Source organism: Urocitellus parryii, chromosome 5, assembly GCF_045843805.1.
Source record: "Urocitellus parryii isolate mUroPar1 chromosome 5, mUroPar1.hap1, whole genome shotgun sequence".
NCBI classification, from domain to species: domain Eukaryota; kingdom Metazoa; phylum Chordata; class Mammalia; order Rodentia; family Sciuridae; genus Urocitellus; species Urocitellus parryii.
The window spans coordinates 91695192-91715249 of NC_135535.1; the positions used below are offsets into that span (position 1 = coordinate 91695192).

At 36.3% G+C, this 20058-nt stretch overlaps 1 protein-coding gene across 3 annotated transcripts in view; it reads right to left on the minus strand.

The window, feature by feature from the left end:
- The window catches only part of Pik3c2g (phosphatidylinositol-4-phosphate 3-kinase catalytic subunit type 2 gamma), a 332111-nt gene that overhangs the window by 74678 nt on the left and 237375 nt on the right, over positions 1 to 20058 (minus strand). For all 3 annotated transcript variants that reach the window (XM_026391946.2, XM_026391945.2, XM_026391944.2), the window contains 2 exons: positions 16402 to 16558; positions 9459 to 9568 (listed from right to left, as the gene is read on the minus strand). In XM_026391946.2, coding sequence (XP_026247731.2) covers positions 9459 to 9568; positions 16402 to 16558 — 267 coding nt within the window. The remainder of the gene's footprint in view (positions 1 to 9458; positions 9569 to 16401; positions 16559 to 20058) is intronic.

Below are 20058 nucleotides of genomic sequence, written 5' to 3' on the forward strand. Positions count from 1 at the left end.
TCTCTTCTCTTCTCTTCTCTTCTCTTCTCTTCTCTTCTCTTCTCTTCTCTTCTCCTCTCCTCTCCTCTCCTCTCCTCTCCTCTCCTCTCCTCTCCTCTCCTCTCCTCTCCTCTCCTCTTCTCTCTCTCTCTCTCTCTCTCTCTCTCTCTCTCTCCCTCCCCTGCTTTAAAGTTTAGAACTTGACTTTAACAAACAAACTTAAAGGTCTTTGCTGTTTTCTAAGTTGAGGTTTCAAGTCTTCAGAATTCATGCTACAAAGTCAGTGAGTCTTAGGTAAATGTCACCACCAGACCCCACCTGCATACCAACGAGAATTCCAAGTTCCGCAGCTTGATTACCAATAGGTCATTCTTATGTCTTCTCATGGAGGCACTTCACAAAAGTTGGCCAAATCAAAGCAAATGGAATGAAGGAACCAGGGAAGGCTTGATGGCTTTGTCTTATAATCTATAAAGTAATATGCCAGTGAAAAGCTATTCCAGATTTCTGTCCCTATGCTAGAAGCCAGCTTATTTTATTGATGATATTAAAGTGAAATCCAATGCAAAATAAGAAAATTAATGTACAACAATATAGAATAATCAATAGTGATATAGGGCGCTATAATTAAGGTTATAAAAATCTTTAAAATATAAAAAAATTACTTAAAAATATAATAAATTATTTTAGTCCAGATGCTTGTTAAGTCACAGGAATATAGCAGCTGTAGGCAGTGCATAGATAGGTTCAGGAACACCAGTGTGGACTAACTGGTACACAGATCTGTTAGACAGATAACAGCTATTGTGAAATGGTGCCATCTGGACTATTTATCTTATTAACTAGTGATTTTTAGTATCCTTGGTAGTTCCATTAAACTTTTCAAAGCTTTTAACCATTAGATTGATACTAAAGAGTTTAAAATATATATATATTTTCAATCCTGACTTAATATGTAGACAAATTAGGCAAATTGCCAGTATAACTTATATAATTCCAAACCAGAGATTATTCTAGTGCAGAAATTTAGAACAGCAACCAAGCTATCAAACATCATAATGAGCATGACTGGCCACACAAATAGGATGTAAGCTACCTTAAATGCTATTATACCTGCAGGTAGGAAAAAAAGGTTATAAAGTCAATAGAGTTCAGATTAGTTATTATGTTTGAAAGATAATGACCTTCACAATGAGAGAAATCCATTTGTTTTAATTTGCTTTTCTCTTTGAATCTGCTTTCAAATTTTAGGGAAAGTTGGACAGCTTGTTTTTTAATTCCTGTTAAGTTCTGTTTTTTTTCCCCTGTGTTTATTTCTGCTGGTATCAATAACTATGTTAAGGTAAAGGAAACCTTGACCTTTATTTGTGAGACTACAACCATTTATAAGAAAACAATTTAAAAACTACTGAAATAAATTTAAAAATTAATTATAAAAGATCCCAGGGGTCTGCATCTCTGTCCAATGGTGTTTTTCTCAATTTTGAAAAGAAACTAGGTATAAAGCCATTGAACTATGTTTTGATACTTTTGAGCGTAGTCTTATCTCACTCTTGAGCTATGAGAGATGGACAAGGAGGAACAAAGGGACACAGGAATTCTGGCATTTTTTCTTCAAACCCTGTGTGGCTTAGGAACTTTGGCTCCAGTGTCCATGTGTGGATTCTGGTGCACTCTCAGTGGATGTCACCAACATGTCTTGGTGTTTCATGGTGGTGTGGGTTGAGTCACTGAGTCTGTTCTGCCCAGTGGCCTATCCTAAGACTGATCTCTAAACAACATTCAGAGAAGTGATGTAGGCAGTTCTTTGTGAAGGGATGGCCCATGAGAGAACTGGGGATGGGCAACAGAATGCATGGTACCTCAGCAGGAAGAACTCTGTCCAACAAGGAGAAAGACAACTTGGCAAGTCAATTAAACTGCCTGACTCTGGAATTTCTACTGTGGAACACTGGTCAACAGGTAAAGAGAAGTAGAAAATGATAGACTGTCTATGTTTCCATTAGAAACAAGAAAGATCCTATTATTTTCTGGGATTTGTTAGGTTGAGTCCATGCATATCCTGTACCCTATGGCTGTAGAATCTTTGGCTCTTGCTACTGAAAACTTCACTAATGTAATTTTCATTAAGTTTGGGGTTTTGCTTCACTTCAAGCTGGCTTCAGTTTTAGTTGAAGAACGGTAGATATTACATTTACCCTTGTGGTTTGGATGTGAGGTGTCTCCTCAAAGCAAGAACGTTTAGAGGAAAAATGTTTGGCTTATGAGAGCCTTAACCCAATCAGTAAATTGATCACCTGATGGGGTTAGTTGAGTAATAATTGAAGGTAGGTGGGGTGTGGCTGGAGGAGGTGTGGGAGGTATGGCTTTGGGATATATATTTGTATCTGGCTAGTGGAGTCTGTCTTTCTGTTTTCTGGTCATCACGTGAGCTGCTTCCTCCGCCCTACTCTTCTGCCATGATGTATCACCTCACCTCGAGACCTGAAGAATGGAGCCTGCTGTCTATGTACTGAGACCTCTGACATCGTGAGCCCCCATATAAACTTTTCCTCCTCTACAATTGTTCTGGTTGGGTCTTTTAGTCACAGTCGTGAAAAAGTTGACTAAAACACCTACTGAACCAGAGAATCTGTGTGGCAGATTTTGTGTATATCTGGGAATACATGAACAATTTCTAATTTTTGGAGAAGGAAATAGATGACGTGAAAAGCAATCTGTGTGTGTGGAACGGGAGGAAGGCAGCAAAGCCTATGCTTAATCATTCCAGTCTGGTTTGTGAAGTAGGCTATCTGTTTCGAAGGACAGCTACCCCGAAGTTTGAGAGTGATTGAAATTTCTGAAATAACCCATTTGGACAGCATTTTAATGGATGGTTTCTTTTGTTGCCAAGCAGTGGGTTCTGCAGAGAAATTCTATGAGAGTATCAATTTGCAGGGGACTGAGTCATGATACTTTCTTGATTCTATTCAACAGCATTCAGCTGTAAGGGGAGTAGGAGAGACTGCGGGAAGCAGAGAGGAGTTGAAAATGATGTGAAAAACTTTTGTGGCCAGCAAACCAATCTTATTTTCATTTTTCTTATAAATACCATTAATTATAACTTTTAATGCCACACAGTATAGCATCCTCTAAAACTCTTATGATTAGCTCTTGACCCAGAATGCATATGCCTAGGAATGAGAATCCTGTACTGTTTATCATGCTTCGAAAGACAGAAAAAGTCATTTCCTTTCTTTAAGTCTCAAATAGGGCCCAGAAGGGCAGCCTGTTCCTGTTAATTCTGAAGTAAGGACTAGAGCACTTAGGATAACCACACATGCTGTGTCTCAGGTATCTTAGACCTCACTTGTGAGTGCACCCCCAACCCTGTGAGCTTGGTAGGGGTGAGGGGGTAGATATTCGGTCTTATTTTTATCTATAACATAGTATCCACATTAGAGTTAAAATGTCATAAAGTACTTTCAGCCTCTTATAGCAAAGAAAATAAAGTTTTAAAACAGGGAATTTCTCTCTCTCTCTCTCTCTCTCTCTCTCTCTCTCTATATATATATATATATATATATATATATATATATTACATAGTTATATAATGTATATTGGCTCCACATCCAGGAATTCAACCAATGACAGTCAAAAACATTTGAAAAAAAATTGCATCTGTATTGACCATGTACAGGTATTTTTTTTCTTGCTATTATTTCCTAAACAATATAGTATGACTACTATTGGCATAGCATTTGTGTTGTTTTAGATATTTAAAATATAGGAAGATGTACATAAGTTATATGCATACTGTATGCCATTTATAGAAGGAAGTTGACATTCATGGATTTTGATTATCTTTGGGAAATCATAAAGCAAATCCCCCATGAATGCCCAGGGGCAACAGTAAACCAGTATATGCAATTTTTAACATTTATATGAAACATGAATATTGTGTCAAAGTTGCATTATTGTTTATAATTAAACTAGATAGTTTTTCATTATTTAAGGATTTAAAAATAAGTACTATATAATTTATTTATAATTTTAAAATATACAAGTAATAGGTCATAGGAAACTTTTTTGAATGGTAATCAAAGGCACTAACAATGAAGGTTTCTTGACCTTCTTTAACAAGTTGTTCATTATGCTAGAAGGATTGTGTGATAGAAAAGATCCTCAAAACTTAGTGTGTGAGTGAGTGTGTGTGTGTGTGTGTGTGTGTGTGTATAGACAAAGAATTTAGAGGATTGAATAGACACATTAAATGTACATTAATTCCTATCTAAAATATAAGCATGCAATTTAGACAATAGGATAAAATACAATGCTGGGGCAGACTCCTAGAAGTTGTTATGGTTTGGATTTGAAGTGTCCCCCAAAGACTCGTGTGTTCAAGGCTTGGTCTCCAATGCTGCATTGTTCAGAGCTGGAGCTGTTGGGAAGTGATTGGATCATGAAGGCTCTGACCTCATCAGTGGGTTAGTCTATTGATACCTCAATGAACTACTAGAAGGCAGTGGCAACTGTAGGAAGTGGGACCTGGTTAAAGGAAGTAGCTCACTGAGGGTATGTCTTGGAGGTAGGTCACGGGGCTTTGTCCCTGCTCCCACCCTCTCTGTCTTTGCTTTCTTGCTGCCATGAGCTGACAGTTTTCCTTCTGCCACATCCCTTCACCAGGATGCTGTCTTTCCTCAGGCCCAGAGACACGGTGCAGCTGAGCATGGACTGAAACCTCTGAAACCATTAGCCAAAATAAATCTCTAAGTTGTTTTTCTCAGGTATTTGTCACGGTGACAAAAAGCTGACTAACACAAAGGTTAAGGGAGAAGAAGTCTCAGGAGATTTCTCTGAGAACAAAAGTATATAATAGAGGCTCAAGCTATTTGGGAACAGGCCAAAGTAGAAAAAGCAGAGAAGGTAACTGCCAGGGAGTCATTAGCCATGGCTCCAAAGGCAGCAATTATAGATCTTGAAATGCTACAACCAGGGCACTCCAAGTGGTGGCACAGAGCTGATAGTTTTGGGAATGGGCTTCTGTTCTCTGCCGAGGATTGGGGTATTCACACCCTGAGGATTAGTGCCTGAGAAAGGGTGAAGGATGCATCATGATGAAACTTCAGCCAAAGCACCCTCTGAAGAACTTTGAAAAAACTGTGGTCTGGATTACAAAGCAGCACACATGTGAGAGCTTGCATACAGAAGAGGTGATTTTGAGCATACAGACGATTGGTCAAGACCCTACATTCTGGAGCATTTGAATCGTGGCTCTGGTTCCTTCTGGCTGTGTCCTGGGGAAAATTGTTCAACTTCTCTCGAGTCTCTATTCACTAATTTAAAAATGTAGATTAAAAATATTACCTTATAGGTTGATATGACAATTAAATACATTAACTATGAAAAGAACTTGGAGCAAGGCCTGACACATCATAAGTATTATATTAGATGTTAGCTATTGTTATTTGTCTTTGCATTTTCCCTTGTATTTAATGGGCTTGTTTCACATTCAGTCATGAAGGGGTAGGAATATGTCTCCTGCTTTACTTGGAAGAAATTGACGTAACTGACCAAGATATTAATTGACATGTATGTAACTCAGTTATAAATTTAGTACAAGATATGACATGTTCTGTCGAATTAGGGAGGAAAAGAAGATCAATGAGTTACTGGAATAATGAGATGTTTCATGGATGAAAGTACTAATTGTCCAGATGTCAGGGATGGGTGGAACTGAAAGTTAGATCAGAGACACCCCCCCTCTAGAAATATTGTGATTCTGTACATAAGTTAAATAGATAAAGGAAGAATGAATGTACATTAGGAAAGTGATCTTCTTTAAGAATAACAGAGGGGGGCATATACCTTGAGAAGACCATTAGGTGATGGGAGCCTAGGAAGTAAGAGCTAGGAAATGGAAAGCCAAGTAATATTATTAAACAGAAGAATAACCTGCTGTTATTAGAGAATTGAATAGACACATTTAATGTACATTAATTCCTATCTAAAATATAAGTATGGAATTTAGACAATAGGATAAAATACAATGCTGGGGCAGACTCCTAGAAGTTGTTATGGTTTGGATTTGAAGTGTTCCCCAAAGACTCGTGTGTTCAAGGCTTGGTCTCCAATGCAGCATTGTTCAGAGTGTTTACAGAACAAGATGTTTTTAAGTCTGCAATGAAGAACAAGTTCTTTCTCTAAAAGTATTCTGTAGAAGGTTCTATAAGAAAGTTTAATTTGCAGAACATATAGCATAACATCCTCAAGTGTGACGATTAACTTGGCAGAGGTATGCAAGTGGGATAATGAGGTCTAGCTCATTGCCATGAAGTTACTGGCTTAGATCTATTCACGTTGTCTCATGTCCTCGTCCTCTTAAATCGGAAGAGGAAATGAGTCACCCTAGGCAAACTGTCTTCTATCCAAGACTGTGCTCTCAACACATCTGGGTATGTCAGATGAAGGAGAGAAATGGAAAGGGACAGGACCCTGGAAGACAAAGTCTGTTTGCATTTTTCCTTTGACCAGGGCCTGAAAGACCTTTTTTTCATCTGAATCAATATATAGCTTTTCTTGATTTCTAAGTGGCAGGAAAGATGATCAGCAAACTGCAGTACTGTAATCGTCTAACTAATGATGCATCTCAAAAATAGGTCCTGCAATCCAACTATCCATTTCCTTACTTCACCCTTTCTGACCTTCTCTGTGTAACTCCTCTACGTCCTTCCCTGGTCCCACTGACATGTCTGTCATGCCACAGACCATTTTAAGAAAAGGAGTTCCACTCAGATCTTGGGATAATCTGAGGAGCTATTTTTGGTACCATGCCAACCCACTCATGTTGGATGGAGTTATTTGGACCGGGGGTGGGAAGCTGGAGTGAAAGGAATTAATTCCTGCTGATGTGGTTCCTGGAGCTACCTTGAGCTCCCAGGACCTCTAGGCTTAGTGTTGAATGTCTTCCTGTTCCTCCTGAAGCTAGATGGTGACCCTTTCTCTGAGTTTTCTCACACAAAGTCCCCATCCCTATTGGTTGAGATAACATGGGAATCTCTTCATCTTTGAAACAAAGGGTCTAAAATGCCTATCCAAGTCTTAAAGCTAATGTCTTTGACTGCAATCATTTGTCAATATTTGAGATTTTTGTTAATGTAAATAAACAAATTCTTCTTCCAGATACAACTGTACTATTAAAGGACATTTTTCAAGACTATCAAAAACTTTCTGTATTTTCCAATTGAAAATAGGAAAACTTTAAAAAAAATACTAGGTATTGAACCTGGGGGTGTTCTAGCCATCCTCTGCTTTATCAGTCAGAGTCATTGTGATTGCAGGCAGTGCCACTGTGCCCTGCTATAATGGTAGAATTTTTACAAATCTAATTAGGTAAAGGGAAGGTTTTAATAGGAGCTCTGTGTGGTATTCCTTATCATATCATATAGCTTCCAATATTGACTGCTGGAAAAACCTTTGACCAGAAAAGTAAGACCCTGGATTTTAGTCCTATTCTGCTTCTTCTGTTAATTGTGGCAACATACCTAATTCTTTGGATCTCAGTTTTCTCATTTAAATGTTCATTATTAAAATACATGAAGTATAAAGGCTCTTCCCAGCTCTAATAGTTTTTGATTCTGTCACATTTCTTCTCTTCAACCACAAGGGTATGAAGTTAACGAAATGGAAACCTCTGAGACAAGTAAAACTGCCAAGTGCACAGGACATCCCCATCAAGCCTTTCTACATCCTTGGATTAGGGAGAGAGTCCTCACTGTACATTCTGGAAGGGGAGAGAAAAGATCAATGTTGAGACAGGTTTTTATAATTATTATTTTCTTCAAAAGCTTATATTCCATTATATGTTTTTATAAATTTTTGGCTGAAAATATTTGAATGATTAAAAATTAGACAAATATTAATCTTCTTCTCATGCTCTTCCTCCCTACTCTGTTCTTAGTTGCTTTCCTTATATCAAAGAAGACATTTGGCATTTGTTTTTTAGGGATTGGCTAGTTTCACTTAGCATAATCTGCTCTAATGCCATCCATTTCCCTGCAAATTCCATGATTTTGTCATTTTTTAATGCAGAGTAATACTCCATTGTGTATAAATGCCACATTTTTTTTTATCCATTCATCTATTGAAGGGCATTTAGGTTGGTTCCACAGTCTAGCTATTGTGAATTGTGCTGCTGTGAACATCGATGTAGCAGTGTCCCTGTAGTATGCTCTTTTTAGGTCTTTAGGGAATAGAACAAGAAGGGGAATAGCTGGGTCAAATGGTGGTTCCATTCCCAGCTTTCCAAGAAATCTCCATACTGCTTTCCAAATTGGCCGCACCAATTTGCAGTCCCACCAGCAATGTACAAGTGCATTAAACAGGAATGAGAGGTGGGAGGGTAAGGGAGAGAGAAGGGAAATTGCATGGAAATGGAAGGAGACCCTCATTGTTATACAAATTTACATACAAGAGGAAGTGAGGGGAAAGGGAAAAAAACAAGGGGGAGAAATGAATTACAGTAGAGGGGGTAGAGAGAGAAGATGGGAGGGGAGGGGAGGGGAGTGGGGATAGTAGAGGATAGGAAAGGCAACAGAATACAACAGACACTAGTATGGCAATATGTAAAACAGTGGATGTGTAACCCATGTGATTCTGCAATCTGTATACGGGTAAAAATGGGAGTTCATAACCCACTTGAATCAAATGTGTGAAATATGATATATCAAGAACTATGTAATGTTTTGAACAACCAACAATAAAAATTTAAAAAAAAAGAAAAAAAATAGACAAATAAGTTTCACTGTTAAGAGGTTACAGGAAAAAAAGGAATGCTGTTTTTCTCTACTTAAACTGTTTACTGAGACAATTAGAACTGACATTTATGGAATACCTAAAATAGACCAGGAATTATGTTATGCATTCAAAAATCAAAGTTCAAAAGGATCTTATATTATCAAATGCACTGCCCTTTGGACAATGATTTTGGGTATAATTGATATTCATAGTATTCTGCCTAGACTGTTACCTTGATGTACAATAGTGTTTTCCCAGACTTACTTAATAAAAAATAGATTAAAAATAAAAGGTAGTCACAGGTCTTTGACCAAATATCCCAATGTTTGTATTGTCTTACAGATGAAAGTAGTAAGTCCATTTCTCATCATAAATCACTTTTTTTCTAAATTGTTTTTCTGGACATAGTTCAAGTAGAACAACCAATCTATTTATGTCAGCCCTTGCTCTTTTCAATGACCTCTTATTGAGCAATCTGCTAGATGAAGGGCTGGTTAGCAAACAATAGCTTGCTACAAAAACACTGATTAAGGCCTGCCAGGCATGCGTGCTGCTCCACTCTGTTCTCTGGAAATTAGCACCCAAGCTGATTCTAGAAATGGCAGCTTCATGAAATTATTGCATTACCAGAAATCACCTTAGATGTGGAACTTCTGTCTGACATGCACACTTATGCACACTCACACATTCACAGCTCATCTTACTTGGTAAAATGGCTTGTTGCTTCCAGGTCTGTGTCTTGTGGACGAAGATTATCATACACATATTTCAGGTCTTGGATTCCACTTAGCTCAGGCAGTCCTGCATGTAGCATCTTTGTAACAATAAAATCCAAAACCAAAAAACAAACAAACAAACAAAAAGAGGAAATGCAGAAAAAAATTAGACTCATTTGGTGTATTTTGATAGGCATATAAACATAAGTTTGCATACAATGGTCTTCAATTTATATATGGGAATGAATGTAGGTTCAGGAATTTTAGTGGTAGAAGCAATAGCAACAATAATAAAAAGAATGATTGTAATTGGCAAAATGCTCATAGATTAACAATTTAATTTAATTTTCCTAGTAGACCAGTGAAGAAAGCATGAAATTCCTTTTATCCCCATGTCAGAATTTCTGGATCCTCCACTTAAAATCTGAGTGATCTTGAGAAAGTTCCTTAACTCACTGAATTTCTACTTTCTCATTTCTAAAGTAGGTATAAAAATACCCAACATGCTCTGGGAGAATCAAATGGCTAATGAATGAGAGATACTTTTGCACATTTCAAAATATTACACAAAACTTATGTAATATTGTGCATTTTGGAGAAGATAAGTTTAATCCCTAGAAAGCTGCAAGTGGCATGTCCAGTTCAAATGATGTGTAACAGCGGAGGATAACACTGTTATACTCTGGTGCTTAGTCCTCTCTTTCTTCATGACTCCGTGGTGGCTCTCTCTCACATTGCAGTCTTCCCCAGTTGAATGGTGACTATGTTTATTAAAGATTATTAAGTCATGAAATAATTAAGAATAAAATTGAACAGGTATTTTTCTGCAAATCTTCAGAAAAGTACTTTGTTTACCTTACGCTGTAGACTGAAGGGATAATATTCTCTCTAGTTGTAGGCAAAATTCTCAGAGGAAAAAAAAATAGGTCTTTTTGAAACAAATTCAAACTTTTTCAAGAAGAAGAAAACTATCTTTCAGGACCTCTATGACTAAGATGATGAATGATTTCCTGTTCTAAAGTAGAGACAGTTTTACAATGAGAAGTTAATCCTAATAATCAAGGACAAAGTGGTCACGTGGTTGTGGTTATAGAGGAAGGGTGAAGTTGTATTTGATTTGATGAAGTTTGAATGAGAAAAATGTGGGTTTGAAACTGCTCTTCTTTCCCACAGTCCCCACCCAGGATGAGGGAACAGCATGTATGGATGTACAAAGGAGACCAAGATGCTTTTACTGTGCTTGCAAAAAGAAATCCAGGAAGGTTTTCTGGAAAACAGAGAATTATATGTCTGATCACCAAGAGATGGGGATGAAAAAGCAAACAGGGTAGAGTATTTTACAATATTAAAGATGTGTGCCATATCCTAAAGTAAGAGAGAGCTCTTTAAATGTTTTTACATTTGACTGAAAGAACTGACTCTGTTTCAGAAAGATCACCATGGTTGTGTATCAAAATTCATTAGACAGGGTCCACGTAAGAGGCTGGACTAGAAACTGGTTTGGAGTGGAGACATTATTGGATCTCAAATATATGAAGAAAGTAGAATTGGGAAAACTGAGTGATTGATTGAATATATCGAGAGAGATGAAAAGAGTCCAAAGCACACAGCTGTAAATATAGATTTGGGAGTCATTAGCACACAGTTGGTAGCTGAAACCACAGAAATGGATCAGCTAGTCCTGGAGAGTTGCCAACTGCCTCTCCTCAGGGGCAATTGCGTGGCATTTCAAATCACCATATCTAAATTTGAGTCAGTTCTATCAATCTTTCCTCCTTTTTTCCTGTTTCATATCTCCCTTTACACTGTCACCTCTGTGCAGCTGACAAGAAATTCATATTTTCTTCCAATCCCTATTTTTCCTGATTTTCATGGTCAATCACTTACTTCTATGAAAAAATTTCAACAGACTCTCGGATGCATTCCCCTGTGTTTCACTGCAACTACCCGTGTTCTAGTTCAGCTGTTCCTTTGCCTAAGTTTCTTGAATAACTTCTCGAACCATTACATCTTTAATCCCATAAATTGATTTATCTATCTAATATCCAAGAAGGACAATGGTACTGTCTTCTCTATAAACAAACATACTCCTCTCATTTTTTAAAGGTCTATGTATTAAAGTCTAAACCTCATTCTGTTCATAAATGACTTTTATAATCTAACTGCGATATCACTTGAACCTTGTCTTTTCCTACAGAGGCCTCCATCTGTACCACAGACTAGGCACACTTGATCACATCCATTTCCAACACATGCTGTACCCAAGCTCTTAAAACTGCCATGGATACTTATATGCCTCCCCCAATTCCTAGTCAGTAATGCTTTTCCTCTCCTTCCTTGCCTACTGAAAATCTTTTACAGTGCTCCACTTAAATACTTCCTCCTCCTTGAAGCATCACTGATCCTCTTGATGAGGTTTAATTACTGCTATCTTTGTACAGCAATCATATCTTGGCTCTACCTTTCACAGTACCAATTCCTAGCTTTTACTATGTGTTGTTTATGAAGGTTTTTTTCATGTTAGATTTTAAGTTTTTTGAGAGCAGGAATTGAGCTTTGATTCCGTGTTGATCTGTCTATATTGCTTAGCATGGTGCTTTGTAAATAGTTGGAACTTCATGTATGTCTGTGGAATAATGCATGAATGGGTAAATGAATAAATGAGTGAATAGAAAAAATTCCAGATGCTATTAGGCTTTGAAAACATGCTACTAGCAAAGTCAGCACTGACAGACTACTAAACTAACCAAAATCAACCACAGGGAGACACATTCCCAACAGCAATTAGAATCCAGATTAAGTTTTATCTCATCATCTCTGTACTTAGAGTCCTAGAGACATCTGCGTACTTATTGAGGCAGATTTCTTTTTTTATCCCACCATGATCATTCATTAGCTAAAAACAGGCTTCTTCTCTAGAGCTTATGTTGGATTCTAGTCTTATTTGAATACCCTGAATTGACACCTGCTTGACCAGGACACTGTCAAACATTTCTTTTGGAAGGTAGGTGCTACATTTACTCTTTCCTCTGCCTACACAACACACACACACACACACACACACACACACACACACACTATAGTGCATCCAAGTACAGACTGTCAAAGCAGATGCACTTCTCTCTCTCCCCATTTGTCCCTGAGTAAAGGTGGCCAGTGCTAAGTTTGCCATTAATAATGTTTCCCTTTCTTGGAGAGGAATGGAGGATGTGGGTGTTGTGATTGAACCCTACAGGGTGCTGATGGCCCCTGGTAGCTGAACCACTTAGCCATATCTGTTCTCTGCCCCCTGGCAATGTGGTTCAAGTGCCTCCTGGTCTAGACTGCATGGGCAATTTCTGTAACTGCATGGGCAATTTCTGTAACTGGGGCAGTATCGAAGGGAAAGATCAGGTAGAACAGGCATTGGACAGATGTAGATAATGACTAGATAAGTAACTTTTTATAAGGACAAGAGCATTTTTAAAGTTTCTATTTCTGTTCTTGTCCTACTAAGTCCAAATCTATTTTTATAGCTTTGCTTAGAGAGGTAGGCAGTCTTCCCTGCATCATAGAGAAACTAGTAAGATTTCTGCAGGGAAATATCTGATATAATAATGGGTGTAATAAACATTTTAAACTGGGTGAATGGTCCTTGTGTTCTTTCGGAGTCTTTCATAATAGTTGATATTGATTTTTTAATGAGAGAAAAGCTGATGAAATACAGGCTTTTATGTAAGTGAATTCAGCCACTAACACTCTTGGGTCTCTTACAGATGTTGCTTTTAAGTAAGATGGGAATTTCATAGATTATTTTTTCCCAGGAGGAAATAAAGAACACTGAAAATATCTGTAAACCTGCTCTGCTCTCTGCTGAGGATGAGTCAATAACTCCAGTGTGAACCCACCAAATACCCGTGGCTAATAACACTGGGTATTGACCATTCATGGAAGATAGAATTTATGGCCCATGCCAAGTATATCTCAAATTGTAAATGGGCCATGGTGTATTAGATTGAATTATTTTAAAGGAATTTAACACCACAAGAATCAGCTTGAGACAGAATTAAGGGGAAGGTAGATACATGCATAAGTGAAAAATAATCTTTCACAAATTTAAACTTGTTTTTTATTTTATCAGAAGGTTTACCAGAGAACCTGTGGTCCTGAAACCTTCACTAAATGCTTTATCCATGGAGTCCCATAAGATACACCCTTGAGAAAAAAGAAAGGAATTTAAAGGTAAATGATCAAAAACTGAGGAAACAGCACACTGATGTTTTATGTTTGTTTATGGGTTTAACTGGTCCAGATTGCTTCTCTTCTGTTTCAGTTTAATAGTCTAAATCAAAGATTATATGCTTAATCTGAATTAATATCTTCCATTGTCAACACTTTTCCCTTAGCCTAAAAGTCAATCCTTGATTAAATTAGAACATAGAACAATTTTTTAATATATTGTATACCAGAAACTTGCAAAAACTAAAGTATTTATGAGGAATTATTTTGAGTAAATACCATGTATCTATTTATTTTATATGAAATAGCATTACATATGGAATGACATTAATGATTATTTAATAAATTATAACACATGTTGAATCTTTTTTAAGGTATGTAGAAAAATTAATTAAACAAGAGAAAAAACCTACCAGTAGCTTTCTGAATCTATTTTTTGAGAGGTTGTCCTTTCATATTATTTAACTTGCTAAATTGTCATCCAGCATAATTTTAGTGTCACCTGAGAAGCTATATTTGTGTTTTTCTGCTTTAGGTATATTTTTGAAATGTCTCTGGTAAGGCAGTTGGTAAAATTTGGAATTACTCCCTTTATGCAGTTATTTATAGCATTATAGACATTTTGAAATGCTGGACACCTCATTTATTTGTATACACAATTTTAGCTCCCTTACTAAATTCAAAAAACTTTAAACTCTAACTAGGTCATATACATTGACATATCATTCACCGTGTCTGTCATACAGTAAGCATATAGGAGCTCATGGATTCATGAATTGATCTTGCTAAAGTCTAAGGGGATATTAGAGTTGATACTGCCTCTATGTTGGAGTCAAGTTCACGGACTTAGTCCTTGTCCAGTTTGCTTTGTGGTATGAACTTGGCTTATTATAATCTGTAAGCCATCCCATGCAGCACTATGGTCTGATAGAACTGGGAGAGAGAATGCAGACTATCGGTATGAATCATTGGCTGTTTTTGGAAATTCAATTGGAAGACTCTGGAGATGGTCAGAACCTTCTGTATTTAGTTTACATAAGAAGAAACCAAAGTGTCTTTTTACATGAAGGACATGTTTCTAGTATTTTTAGAAATCTTTATTTTTCAAGGTAGAAAGAAGTACAGTGGCTATGTTGTTTGAAAGTTAAAACCACACTCCAAATTGTTGCAACAAAGTCAACATTTATTCAGTAGGACTAGCTAGAATTTTTCTGTGATGATGGAGGATGTTTTTATATCGGTGCTGTCCCATATGGTGCCACTTGCCACAAGGCTTATTGAGCATTTTAAAAGTAACTCATAAAACTGGGCATGCTGGTGCATATCTGTAATCCCGGAAGACTAAGGCATGAGGATCACAAGTTCAAGGGATCCTCAGCAATTTAATGAGACCCTGTCTCATCATAAAAAATAAAAGAGAACTGTGTATGTAGCTCAGTGAGGTAGAGTCTTCCTGGATTCAATTCCCAGTACCAAGAAGAAAAAAAAAAGTTGCTAGTGAGATTGAGGAACTGAATTTTTAATTTACATAATAATAATTTAAATTTAAATGAGATTAGGTTTAATTTGACCAGAGGATACTGTACTGAACAGTGTTCTTGTAAAGTAACAAGAATTTAGCATAATAATATTATCCAATTGAACATTACTATGTGACAGGTACTATTCTAAATGCTTTATATTAGTTGTCAATTAGGATTATTATGAATTTAATCAATTAATATCCATAAAGCATTTACAACAGTGCCCGGTCTGGGCAAAGTATTCATTATTAGATCATTTATTCATCAACTCTACAAGGTAGATGCTATTATCTTCATTTAGTAGTATTTTTAGGATTAGGTAACATGCTCTGAGGAATGGAATCCATAAAATGTCAAGCTAGATTCAAACCTCAGGGAGGCCCAACCTCTAACTCTATGCCTTTAATAACGTCTAGCAGATTTATTGTCCTCTGAAAGCTTTTAACCACTTTGAATTGACTCTATGCCCCACACTGATGGACCGTGGCATGCTTCTCTCCAACAAATTGATGCAATTACTGGTGTGTATGTTGTAACCAAGGGAATCACATCCTTCTCCCAGAATATCTTTCTTTCAGGCTACCCCCTCCCATGTAACTCTTCTTCATCTCTTTGGATTGAACAGAGGAAAGAAATATTAAATTTCCCCTATTAGTCAACAGAGCATATAGGATCATGTCTCAATAGACCCAATATATACCACTAAATGGACTCTTCTCTGAATTGCTAGCAAGTCACTTTACATTTTGACTCTTAGTTTCTTAATCTAAAAAATAGGCAAATGGGCAGAGATTGGAGGAAACCAGGAAAAATTATTGCTTGGTCTGCATCATTAGGTTGCCATGGATATATGAAGGAGAGAATTTTTAAGCATTTTTGAAAAATACTACTGCACAATAAAATCTAAGGTGCTTTAAAACCTGAGTAAAAATATACTGGGATAACCTCTGAGTGCATCAATATTGTTGGGAATAGGAAAATTTGAGACAATAACTATTATTAATAATAGTTCCACATATTGAATTATCAAAAGTGTGTTTAGAAGCTGTTCCATGGTCCTCTCAGTTTGTTCATTTCTCTCTGTTCTGAAAAGCTCTTTGGGGAACACCAAGCCATTAGCAAAAAATAGACTACTGAGAGAGAGACCTGAATGAAGCTTATTATTTTTGTTATTTCCCCAAAGGACTTACCATTTCTAGCAGGTTCAAGAGCAGTTGGCTGTGTTTTCTGACAATATTATATGCTCTACAGCAAAGCTCCACAAAATCTTGGAAATGCTGTGGGTTTTTTCCACCCTCTGTAATAAAGTACTCCATCTCCGATGTAAAAATAAAAGGGGCTCGGTCCCTAGGAACCAAAAATAATAGCAATTGTAAGAGAAAGGAGAAATGGTTTGTAGGTTAAATTATGCAGTTGTAACTTATTTACGCTTGAATTTTGTTGTGATTTTTCTCTTTGCTCTAATGGATGAACCTCCTTCATTGGTGGATAGCTGGAGAAATTTACTAATTGAGGGCTGCAACAGAGGAAAGGATATTATGTTACTATGTTGATTCATATTATCTCAAGTGTTTAATTCACAATTATATTTGAATGGGAATATCATCTATTAAAATATAAGATCAATTTAATAATAAGATAATATCTATGCAAAATCTTTTAAAAAAGTATATTTACTGTTAAATTTTAAAATTATAAAACAGATCATGATTTTGACCTTCCCATATTTAAAAAAAAAATTCTTCTTTCTTAGAAGATAGCTTGACCTTTTGGAGAAAAAGTGTTTTCAGAAAAAGCTAAGATATTGTAATAAAAGTTCTTTTAGAAAGCAAATTATGAAAAAAATAAATGTTACCAATTTACTGTCATATCCTTAGCAGGGAAAAAGATAGCTATATGTCATTTCACACTATATCCAATAAAAATGCTGATCAGGTAGGAAGAACAGGAACAGGCCATGTTGTTATATAAGTAATACTGCCCCCTGTAGTCTCAAGGATGGAAAAACCAGAGAGATGGTGGTCCTGTTTCCATTTTTTATTATGTTATTTGAGAACTGGAGAGGCCCAAGATGAAGTGTTAACACTTCTAACAGAAACAGCAGAGAGAAGATTGGAGACACCTCTTTTGGATGAAGCTCACTCATTAGATAGTGAAATTGTAAAACAGTTTTGATACTAGTTTGTCCTGAGTTCTAGAAAAATTTATGGTGGGAATATAGTTTGGGGTAAAAATTATTTAAAAAATGAAGGTCTTTAAAAAAATGGATTGGAATAAAATGTGTTTGAATTTGAGCGTAGCAGCTTGCATACAAATAAGGTTAGACCAACTCATAATAGAAAAGTTGCATATTTTGAGGTAGGCCTTTTATTTTTTGAAATAAAGAAGAGTGTTCTTTATTGTTGTTTCTTAGCTATTTTAGTAAAGATATAAGAAAGTGGAGAATCTCATGAATCTGGCCTTTTAGAAGTGTGGATATTTAGATCAGAAAGCTACAGCAGGGGGCTGGGACTGTGGCTCAGCAGTAGAGCGCTCACCTAGCATGGGTGGGACCCAGGTTCGATTCTCAGCACCACATTAAAAAAAAATAAAGGAATTGTGTTATGTCCATCTATCAAAAAAAAAAAATTCTCTCTCTCTTTCTCTCTCTCTCTCAAAACAAGAGAAAGCTACAACAGGTATTTTGTGGCAGACCTGAGGACATAGACTCCAACTGGAGGCAAAGCATTTAAAAAATATATAAAAATAAACTAGCTTTGCTTGGCTGTAGTCATTTCATTTTATTTTAAAATTATATTTTGTGATCCATGTTACTACTGGCCATCCAGAAGAGAGGATGGAATACCAAGACCTTTATTTCACTTTATATTCATCCACTTAGCAATTTTTTTTTTTTTTTTTTTAGCACACACTGAGGAATGTGTCTCAACTCCCAAGTCAAAATTCTCAATATTTGGTCAAAATAATTTTTACTGGGCCTTTACTCACTTTCTAACCTATTTTCTATGAATTGACTTTATAAGTCCTTTTTCTTTAAGGCTAAGCTGGGAGGAGAAGGTGTTGAAAACATGAGATAAAGCATGTGTTCTGACCTTGGGCTTGGTATGTCTCAATTTCCTCCTCTTTAAATGGGTCCATAATACCCAGATCTTAGAATGGCTGTGAGCACTAACTGGGAAGATGTAGGTCAATGCCTCACACATGGAGAGGGCTGTGCACTTGAGAAGAGCAATGAGTAGGGACACTGTAGGTAGAAAGAAGGGACTACAGGCCCTATGGGTCAGGCTTCAAATAGGTTCCTGCCACTGATGAGTTTGGGACCCCAGGAAGGTTATCTTATGCAGACCTTCATCTCCTCCTTTGTAATATCAGGAAGAAAGCACTTGACTCCTGGATTGGATGACTTAAATGACTTAAAACATGTACAAGTGCTTAGAACACAAGCCTGACATACAGGAGACATTCAACAAATTTTAGTTATTGTTGTTAGTTCCTAAATGACCAAGAGGATTCTCATAGCTGAACCTTGTCATAGATACATCTCTGTCTTCTGATTAAAAAATGCCATCCAAAAAAGGAATCCCATCTTTACTTTAAAGTTTAATTTATTCCCAGTGTCTCCACCGAACCTCTGTGCTGCATGAGTGGGCCTTTGAATTTGGAAGTATTTTTATATATCACTAACCTTGTAGTCATCACTACTGCTGACATGTAGTAGAGTTTAGTGACTTCCATAATCAGAAAAAAAATCTTAATTTTATATGTTACAGTTTTCCAATTTATTTTCCTACTTTCTATACTATGTTTACTAACTTGAATAGAACTTTGGAAATAATTTTACAAGAATTTTAAATTTCACAGATTCATAAAAATTTCCCTTCTGATATGATAGATTTACTTTTTTTTTTCTTTTCAATAGGAAAAAAATAAAATGGACCAAACTGATTTATCTCTTGGAAAGTTTTTGAAATTATGCTCAATTTCATGAGATAACACATCCTTCTTCTATGGAGCCACCATTATAAATCAGACACAGAAAAACCATACAGAAAGCAAGTATATAAAGAAGCGTATCAAACCTAGAGAAAATTATAAACTAATCATAAAATTGGAGAAACCAATTGTATGTATAGACATTATCATAGTCTAAATGTTCAGTAAGTCCAACAAAATAAAATGCTGTATCTTTTCTATATAATTTTAAGGCATACTTCTAAGAATTTTTTTAATTCAGAATTATACTAAAACTTTTCTATAAATGAAAAAGAAGCCTCACATATGAAATAAAATCCGATTCCACTCCTGTAGGCTGTTGGAGTTTTCATTGTGATTTAGTTTATCAGTTGACTCAAATGCAACCTAATCCTAGGTTGTAGAATTAAGGTTTTAGAGTCTATCTCTGAAGTTCAGAATTATATGCCAATTTGATGTATAAATTGGTTGTGGCAAAAAGGAAGGTTGGAGATTGACCTATCAGAGTTATATTATTACATTCCAAAAATCATATGTTGAAAATATCTCATTTATAGTTATATAAATACACTATAGAACTTTTTTATTGTGACAATCCCTACATTAATTTCTAGATTAGTAGTTTTACCATTGTTTAAGATCTACCCGTTCTCACTTTTGTACCTTTTACCTGTATTTTTTCCCACTCAGTCTTATTCTCTCTTTCTTTCCTGATGCTCTAATGCTGATTTAGAGATCAAGGTCAAAATATCTTTTCTTACCAGAGGGAAGACATCTTCTCTAATTATCCCTTGCTAGAAGTCTTAGGATTTTTTTTCAACCCAAGGGACATGTGATTTTCAAGAGAAGAGGAAGTATTCCTCCTTTCTTTTATA